Source organism: Elephas maximus, chromosome 6 (genome assembly GCF_024166365.1).
Source record: "Elephas maximus indicus isolate mEleMax1 chromosome 6, mEleMax1 primary haplotype, whole genome shotgun sequence".
Lineage (NCBI taxonomy): Eukaryota > Metazoa > Chordata > Mammalia > Proboscidea > Elephantidae > Elephas > Elephas maximus.
The window spans coordinates 83,089,483-83,099,927 of record NC_064824.1 but is presented as its reverse complement, the minus strand read 5'-3'; the positions used below and the strand labels follow the sequence as shown (position 1 = coordinate 83,099,927).

At 35.2% G+C, this 10,445-nt stretch overlaps 1 protein-coding gene across 1 annotated transcript in view; it reads right to left on the bottom strand.

Annotated features, from left to right (window-relative positions):
* Positions 1–5,513: 5,513 nt before the first annotated feature.
* ZNF804A (zinc finger protein 804A) overlaps positions 5,514–10,445 on the bottom strand; it is a 299,120-nt gene continuing 294,188 nt past the window's right edge. The window contains exon 4 of the mRNA XM_049887611.1: positions 5,514–8,739. Within this exon, the coding sequence (XP_049743568.1) occupies positions 5,514–8,739 (3,226 nt within the window). The remainder of the gene's footprint in view (positions 8,740–10,445) is intronic.

Below are 10,445 nucleotides of genomic sequence, written 5' to 3'. Positions count from 1 at the left end.
TGAAGGACAGGTGTGTTCTGTTCATTTTTTCTGTCTTCAAAAGCTAGCTTAAGCTGGTTGAATGGACATGGGAAATACAGTATGGAGAGAAGTGAGCTGTCACATTGCAGGGAGAGCAACTAAGGTCACATAACAATGTGTGTAAAACTTTTTGTGTGAGAAACTTACTTGAATTGTAAACTTTCGCTTAAAGCACAATTAAAAAAAATCTATCCAAAAAAAAAGAAAGCTAGCTTAGTGTCTGACAGATAATACTTTAATGTTTGGTGGCAAGTAATGATAGATAGATAAGAAGAATCGAAGTAGAAGGGAAGAAGAAGAAGGAAAAAAAGAAGGAAGGGAGAGAGAAAGGGAAACAGGATGAAATTTAAGTCTTCCTCCTAGAGTGGGGAGAAGGTTCAGGTCATGCTTTGATTTTTGTTATGGTGATTTATTTAAATGATCCATAAACTCCACTAAAAAATGAACTCTTCATGTTAAATAGTGTTATGAAGTCTTGATTTTTGAGAAAAGCATCCTTTTGTTTAAGCTGATTGAGGATCACTTTGGAGTAAAATGGATAATAGTGCTGTAATGTTGCAATACAGTTTGCATAGATTTTAATTGTATTTTTGAATCATTTGATTCCCTCAATCAACAAACTTTTATTGGTTACTATGTTACTATGTGTCACATACTACATTGAGTCAAGGAGCTCTTAATCTATGAATCTGGCAAACAAACCAATACTTTCAACACAAAGAACACTTCTTAACAAAATTTGTGCACAGGATGCCATGTGAAAGAAGGGAAGTTAATCTATCTGAGGCAGAGAACCTGGTGAGAATTCCTAAATGAGACTGACATTCAAGTTGAAGTTTGACTCATAAGTGGTTTTCCAAGCGAAGAAAAAAAAAAAGGGTTAGGGGAGGATAAGGAGGAAGGCATTCCAGGTTTACAGAAAATGTTCATAGAAGCTCAAACATGATTGAAACTGTGCTGGATAGATGATTCTGAATAGGGAGGGTAGCAGTAGCTCACTACAGATTTACTGTGACATGCTAAGGACTTTGATGTCTATCCTGAGAGTAATGGGAACCCATAGTGAGTTTTAAAGTATAGGAATGTCATAATAATATTGCTTTTTAAAAATTTAGTTCTGGGAACAGTAGGAAGGATGGATTATTGGAACAGGAGGTTGAGAGGATGAGAAAAGTCTGGAGACCATTTCAGCAATTCAACTTATGGACTGTTAGGGTTAGAACTATATATAGAGTACAGAGGAAAAATTAAATAGGTCTTAAGAAAAATTTAAGGAAATTGAGACAAACTGGCTTGTTGATTGATTTGATGTGAGGAATGATACTCTGGTTTCTGACTTGAATAACAGGTTTTCTTATAATGGCACTGCCAGAGCTGAGCAACACTGATGAACAGATTTCAGTGGTATCTACAGAGTATGATGATAAATTTTGTTTTGAACTTACTAAATTTAAAACATTTAGTAGATATTGAAGTTGAGCTGTCTTGTGCACAGTTTGATATAGGTCTTCAGCTCAAAAGAGAATTTGGATTTAGAGAGAGAGAAAGAGATCTGAAAGTCTTGCTTATATATGGTAGTTGAAGTTTGGATGAGCCTCCTTCCTGTCATTCAATATAAAACCTTTTGTAGGTAGGCTACATTTACTTCTCACGTTTCATGCTATATTTTTATCACTCATCTTTACAATAAGAAATACTATATCAATGCCTGTAACTAGCAGACTGGAGATTGTAGGTAAGAGATAGTGTTAGCATCTTTTAAATTTTTCAAGTATACAGGATGCACAATAATTTACACCTGGTTAGGACTGGGATTTCAGCCCATGGCTCCTCATCCAAAGTATTAATTCCCCTTTCACCTGACTCTCACTGCCATTAGTATGTTCTTGATTAATGGTCTACAACAGTCCCATTGCTTAGTATGCCAATAAACCTGATGTCCACCCTAAATTATGTGTTCGATTCCTCTGCCTACTAGCTTGATTCCCTTGATTATGGGCTTGTCTTATCAGAATAGATGAATAATTATCTTACCATTACTTCATTTTGATAACCCAACACAACTGATGTCCTCACTGTGTATGCACTCAAATATCTAGATGCATTGTTGATAATCAGAAAGTCTTTGACACTGCTTGAATAAGACTCAAATTTCTCATCCAGCCACTGATGTCCAGAAGAACCAATCACTTTTTCTGTGTTTATCTAACTTTCAAATAATCTTAACTGAGAACTTTCCTCCTCAAAATGTCCAGGAATTCCTATAAGACACCTAGCAATGAGTTATAATCTGTTTGAAGTAAGAAGTTAAGCATACCTGTTAGGTGTAACATTAACAAAATGAAATGTAGAGAACAATGGAATTTAAAAGAAACAACAACTCCCCCCCCCGCCCCCGAGCGGACAATGATAATATGTAGAGAAAAGAGGAGAAAGACAGAAAGGAAAAAAATGTTTTCAATGAAATTAAGAAGGGAAAAGATCAGGTAAATTTAATTAAAGGATAAGTACAAGAAGAGGTCAACAAGCAGAATGATAGAAAAAGATGAAAAGAAGAGGGAAAATGTGCATATTTTAAAGCCAAGCACTTGGTTTAATCTTTAATAGCAAAGCAACAACCTGCTTAGACAACTTAAAAACAAACCGGGTCAACATTCCCCAGGAGATATCCCTATATATTTTCTCTTCAAAGGTAGTTTTATATACTTTGCTTGGGAAAAAAAAAAATCACCCTGTCCAATTTTATTTTCCATTTTTGGAACATAATATCTTACAGTATTTGAAATGGGATTGCTTTTCTTACTATTTTTATCTTATTTGTCAGTCATGAAATGGTATACTCAGTTATTCACAAACATTTATGGAACCTTTAAATCAATTGTTAATATGGCAAATAATCATGAAAGTAAATGACCTAGATTTTTCCTTATTTTTCTACTTATAATACCACATAGATTATTCTGAGATAGGAAAAAATATATATCTTCAGAATTATTAAGGGTAATTCAGTTCAGAGCTGGGCAACATTTCCTTCTACAACCTCTCTCACTAATTGACATGGTTAGCTTCCAAATCATGGATAACATTATGAAGGATGGAAGTTACAGAACACTTAATTGTGTAGTGCATTGGGCAAATCTGTTGCAAAAAGCCTCTTTAGAGTATTGAAAAGCAAAGATGTCACCTGGAGGACTAAGGTGTGCCTCACCCAAGCCATATTTTTTTTTTCTAAACCTCTTACGCATGTGAAAGTTGAACAGTGAATAAGAAAGACTGAAAAAGAGTTGACGTGTTTGAATTATGGTGTTGACAAACAATATTGAATATACCATGGACTACCAAAAGAACGAACAATCTGTCTTGGAAGAAATACAGACAGAATATCCTTAGAAGCAAGGATGGTGAGATTTCATCTCACATACCTGGACATGTTATCATTAGGGACTAGGCCCTGGAGAGGGACATCATGCTTGGTAGAGGGTCAGCAAAAAAGAGGAAAATTCTCAACAGGGTAGATTGACACAGTGGCTGCAACAATGGGCTCAGACATAGCAATGATTGTGAGGATGGCATAGGGCCATACATAGGGTAGCTCTGAGTTGGAACAAACTTGATGGCACCTGACAACAACTATAAGGTTTCAAATACCAGGTCATTATGCAAAATTGGTATTATGAGAAAATGAAGAATGACCACATCTGATCACAAAATGGAGGATGAATGCCTCATTACATAACTGGTAAATTGCATCATTATATAACTGCCAAACCACTGAGGATCATGGGCCAGCCAAATAGACACATAACATTAACTATCAAATCCACTGTTACTCTTGCCTCACACGCTGGCATTTGTTATTGACAGATGTGCTTGGTTAATGCACAAAATAGTCGAATCGTAGATTTTCTACTATTGTCATAGTGCAAAATGTCAGATAATGAGATAATCAGTAAGTGAGGAGAAGGTGTATTGTACGTGGGGTATCCATGAATCAGAACCAACTTGACAGCTACTAACAACAACAACCTGGCAGCCAGGGAAATAGTATTTCCACAATACAGCATTCCTTAAAAGTTGCTTTCCCTTTAGAGAGACACAGTAGGGCTCTCTAATGACTGGACTCATTGACAAGCTACGGTAATCTTCTCTTTATGATTTGCACATGGAGAGGTAAATCCTCTTTAGCAGGCATGAAGGCTTTGTCTTGCCAGATGTCATAGACTGGGACAGGTACATATTAGAAATCTTTCTTGGTAAAAGTGTAATGTGCCTTAGTTTTCTATTGAGTAATTCCATTTTTACAGCCCACATAGATGTATTCAAATCAACAATAATGCCAAGGTCATAAATGATGAATGAAGAATCTGGAAGAGTGATGTGTAACTTTCTAATTTTCTTGGGTGATTTGGAAGTATGATACCACCATATCAGAGGAAGAGTGGTTTATTTACTCTCCATCCCACTTCCAGATCTTCCATTACTAGCTATATAATGAATAATGATCTATTAAAATTAAGTCCATTCCTCAATTCATGCCAACTGTCTTCCTTATGTATATTTCCTATAACAACTAAAAATAAACATAAAAAGTTAGAGAATTTTCACATACAAAAATGTTATAAATGGTTGTATTATTTGCAATTTTTTTTTTTTTGTCTACTAGTGCTGTTTTACAATTCCTGAAAGAATTCTAAGTACTCTGCACGTTTCTGAGTTATTTTCCCCCAAATATTGGTATTACATTATATGAATTACTATGGTTTATTGTCCAAAGACAGGGCTATTTGTTCAGGAAATATAGTGAACTCTGAGTATAAGCAACATTAGCTCAAACCAAACAACAAATGGACCTGTTATACACATGATACCATATTATAAGCAGATGGTATCACAGTTTCAGTAGTAATAGAGCTCCAAAGCTATTTTGCAGGGTCTCTGGGTCCATTGGACAGAAGAGCCAACATAAATTCAAAATCTACTGTTATTAAACCTTCCTAAGACAGTGGAAATCCAACTAAAAACAAAAGTTTAATTTACTTAAATAGTTAACAAAAATTTATTGCAAGAGATATATTTTCACTGATTTACAGTTTCAAGGAACATGGTACAAAACATAGTGCCATCAGCATTGTCTAAACATTAAATAGGTGCAAATACACAAAGATTAAAAAAACCAAAGAGCATACTTTACAACATAAATTACAGTACTATAAATATATTTTATGTACATTATACATACTCTTAAGACATTTTAATATACAGCATATATTGTATTGATTTTCAAACTATTCAGTGCGTTAATAATATTATATATCAGAAACAGGAATATATTTGCATCATTACACTTACAGTAAATGATTTAAAATCAATGAGGCCATATTTGGACCAGTTTATCGTCATCATTTAAAGAGCCATTTATCCACTTAGATGAGCACTTATGCATATGGCAATAGTTTTCACAAGGGTATTTCCTTTCCGCTTTATGGTGATGACTAGAAGAGAGGTTGCAGGGGGATGACAGTAGGGTGTGGGGAAAGCAGAGAAGGAAAGAGTGCATGGGGTAAAGGTGGGAAAGCCAGATGACTAGGATGGAGAACCGAAGCTGGAATGATTGGCATCTGAGGAGGAGCCACAAAAGTCGGGTGATTCCCAGGACAAAGCCTAGGTCCTACTGAGATCTGAGGTAAAGATGTTCTGGATAGAGCTGGGACTTGGGAAAGAAACTGTTGGTGTGGTTGAAGTACTTTAAATGTCCCTGCAGCTGCGGCTGCTGCTGCTGCTGCTGCGGCTGCTGCATGCTGCTGCAAAACAGTGTGGTGGATAGTGGTTACAGAGGTAGAACATAAGGGCTGCTGCAAAGGCAAAGGCTGCAGAGTTGTGCTAGGGGGTGGGAGGGCAGCTGGAGGAAAGGTAAATTTGACCTTGTTGGCCAGCATGTTCGGCTGTATGATGTGCTGGTAGGCCTCACATGGTAGGTCTTTGAATTTGTCATGGTTTTCTAGTGGGATTAATAATGTTTGCTCTGGTAAAGTTAACGGAGCGAGAATTTGTTCGGCTGTTACAAAGGTATGACCACTAACATGTGCTTCTTTGAATGGTAGTGGTGGTTGTGTGTTAAGGATTCCTGAATTATACTGTAGCCACTCGGTTGATGCCTCATTCATCTTTGCTTGTGGAAGGGCCTCAGCCAGTTCATAATGGCAAAAGTATGATTTAGGTTGTGGCTGTCTAAAGTTCTTTTCAATACTGGGCACCTTGGAAGGAATTTGTTTTCCATTAGTATTAATAGTCTCACATCTTTTTTTATGTTCAAACAAGGTATTTTCAATTGCTACTTTTGTTGGAACACTAGCTACATAGGCAGATGTGGAGGGATCACCAGAAACCTCTGAAAATTCACCAGAAGTAATCTCCATGACTGAATGTTCAGTTTCACCATTGGTTTCAGAAGGAAGAAGATTGCTAGGGTCCAAAGTTAGGTTGTGTTCTACTTGGTCTGTGTTTTCTGAGTTACTTTCAATATCTGTAACTTCTTGTGGTTTCATTTCCTCTTTTTTGTCTTTACTTATTAACTCATCTGGGTTACTTAAGGAAGGACTGTTTTTCATGAAATAATTTGTATTCTCTTTAAGATCCAAAGCTTCAAATTTAGTGTGGAATTTGCTTCTTTTCCTTCTCCATTTCTTTTTAGGATTACAGGGAGCAACTGAAGTACTTGATGGCCTCAAAATTTCCTCTGGTAAATAATTCTGATGATTTAAACTTTCATCTGAAGAATATGAATGTTGTCGACGTTTTCGGTGGTATCTTTCTGATTCGAGAGAATTATAACCTCTTTTAACAGCCTGATTCTGACTCATGCATTTCACATCATTTTGAAGAACTACGCATTTGTGATCTTGGCTACAGCTTGACTTTTTGGCTTTCCAACTACAAAAAGTTCTGGAATATGTTAAATTATGTTTCCCAGAATGTATCATGGTTGCATTTGATTGTCCATTTAAGACAATTGTGTTCCTTCTATAGTTGTTTTTAGAACTGATAGCATCAGTATTATTGTATTTGCTGTTCCAAGTTTTACACATTTCTTCATTTTCACTTAGGTATGTGGATGCTGATTTGGGCCTTTTATCAGTTAAGTGATGTGATTCTGATAATGACTCTGCAGTTAAATGCTGTTTCTCTGAAATTGTTTCCAGTAGGTCTGTCCTAGTTTTATCAGTGTAATTATTCTCCATTTCCATTTTAAAATGAGATTCTAATTCTTTGGTTTTCTCCCCATGATGATGCTGACATAAATTTCTCTTTCTTTTTTTTCTTCTACTTTTATGGAACCAGTGTTCATGAGTATCTTTCAACCTTATTTTGTTGTATTTCTCATGAAGAGTGTCCTGTTTTATTTGCTTTTTAGTGGAATTACATTTTCCTGTGTTTCTGATTCTACAGGAAATATTTTTAAATCTTAGACCTATATCCCCATTTTTTCCAGAATCATAACTCTTAGAGACAGTTTCATCAGTTAAAAGAGGAGTGACTTGAGTATATTCTCTTCTGCTACCTACAATTTCATAATCAGTGAGTTCTGTGACAGATGTGTCCTTGCTTTCTGAAGCTGGTCCCTTGTAAATGTCTTCTTCCTTCTGCTGTGAGTAAAGATCATTTAAGGACAGTTTATTTTTATATAGATTGTTACTTAATTTAGTGGATTTGAAGTCAAAACAGAGGGGATTGCAACTATAAGAGATTGATGGTTCAGTAGTTGTGTAAATCAGCATTTCTGATGGCCACTGAAGAACTGTCGACCCATGTTTGTTAAGCACAGGTACGAATGGCTCACATTGTCTTTTAAATGAATCTGTTTTCTTATGTAAGTTTATATTTTTCTCTTCAGTATTTGAAGGGGCCAAAATCTCAGGGGCGTGATTTTTACTTTCATCTTCAATTGTGGATGCATCATTGTTCTTAACATTTTCCTCTGTGGTAGCTTGCAAAGACAAGCAATCATTAGGCATATCAGGAAGTGTGGATTTATTTCCTAACATCTCAGAGCTGTTACCATTCAGGGCTGTGTCTTCATTAGTAATAACATCTTCTAGTGGTATCTGATCTGCTATTGGGACTGAATTTTGGCAACTATCTGAATCAGAAGATAAAAGGCATTGAAGCTGGCAAAATGGAGGTACTAATAATGTATCTTTTTTACTAGAGACTTCTTTCATCTCTTGAGTTTGAAGAGTTTCTTCTTTGTCAGAGCACATTCCCTCTGGTGGATGAATAGTGTTAGCTTTCTCCTCAGAACTCAAAAGCACATCTGTTGATGAAGATAGTTGAAGATGACAAGCACCGGGGACAAATCTACTTTTTCTGCTAAATCCTTTTCCCACAGAGGCATCATCATTGTATTCAGAAAAGGCTGCAGCTGAGGACTCCAGCTTCACTGATGCTTTCTTTGGAAATGCAAAAGAAAAGCCAATTTTGTGCCTGTGAATTCCCAGGGCTCGATCCCCAAGTTGGTTATTTTTTGCTGTGTAATTATTTGAACTTTCTGAATCTGCAGCAACAGCAGTAACATTGTTAGAATTCACTTCACTCTGAATCAAAGTATATTTGAATTCTTCCTGGCCATTAACTGAATCCACAACTTTCCGTGAGATTTCATTAAGATTTTCTCTCACGGTAACAGTTGTTGACTTGAACATGGGGCCACTTCCAGGAGCACTACAAAAAGAAACAAAATTCATGTTAGATAATATACCTTTGAGAAAAAAAAAAAAAAAAATCCAAACACATCTTAGAAATGTCATTATAAGACTTTCTTTTTCAGTTTTTTGAATCTTTGTAAGAAATATATAATTCTGCACTTAATTTCACATGGTTTAATTGCCTTCTCCAGTACCACAGTTTTTTTTCAGTTATTGGTTATTGTTCTGGGTAACTTGGAAATGCTATTGTGAAATTACTTTCACAGCTCATTCCTATGATCTCAACCAGTATGTCTTTACCAAGATTTTGACCTCCATAGCTTTTTCAGTGATGTAGCTAATAGTTGTAAAATTCTCCAAAATAAAATTACTTTTAATTCACAAGTACTTAACATCATTGATACTGTGAAGAAAGTTAAAAAATAAACCAAAACAAAACAAAAACCTCAGTTGTGACTTCAGGAAGGCTAGGAATTCAGTTCAACAATTCAGTTCAACCAGCATTCACTGATAGTCTACCACAGGCCAAGCAGTACACTGTGATGCAAAGGTAAATAGAAATAACGCTAGCTTGAAGAGAGCTTTGGGTCTTTTGGCTATTTTTTTTTATTCTTAATAGTTAGAAATTACAATGAAGTTATAAGTTATAATATGCAGTAAATATAGGATAAAAGACTATTTACTTAACGTGTGAATTCTATGTGTATAGTATTACAAAACCAAAAACCAAACCCGTTGCTGTTGAGTGGATCTGACTCATAGTGACCCTATAGGACAGAGTAGAACTGCCCCATAGGCTTTCGGAGGAGAGGTTGGTGGATTTGAAATGCCAAATTTTTGATTAGCAGCTCTTAACTGCTGTGCCGTCAGGACTCCATACGTAGTATTATGGAACATCATAAATAGTGAGTTCTGCTTAAAAAAAAAAAAATACTGCCCAGCACATAAATGTAAGAAATCTCTAAATTGTGTCCTTACCCTAACAGAATCATGCTGTTCAGAATTTTCTGTTATTCTCAAAATTCAGTTTTCTTAGAAGTTATAAGTGGCCAAAAATTTTGTTAGTTAAATATTTGCTTTATTTAGTATGGAGTGCTCAATTGCCTTAACTGATACTAAGAAACAGCACCACTTTCTATTTCATGTATCTTTAGAGGCATAGAATTTATGGGAAATAAAATAGATTATGAAATATGTACTGTAAACTATGGAAAGTAATTCATATAGAAGTTTTTTTTTTTAACATATCTTATTATAAACTCTAATTCCCTTATTCTTAGAATTTACATTTTAAAAGGCTGCTTATACTACAGTATTAAATAACTTGGGTCATACAATTCTCTAAAACATAAAATTACACTTGTATATTTTTTTTTTTTCATTTATTACCACACAGAGTAAAAATACCTAGCTGGTACAACTGTATAGCTGTATTTTTGAAGATCTGTTCCTGCACTTGTATTAAATGTAGTTATGTTTGCTTTTAACAGTTCCATACAGGATTCCAAATACATTTATATTTTATTCTTATTTTTTCCAAGTTTTGACATTCCAAACAATATTTTGATATACCAAAATATCATCTTAACACTATTAAGGATACATTAGACTTGCATAAAGTAGCTCTGCTTTAGATAATAATAAGAGAAGGTTTATTTATCTGGGGAGAGGAGGTAGAGACACTATAAAAAGTGATCTTTTTATAATGTTGTCCTGGCCTGA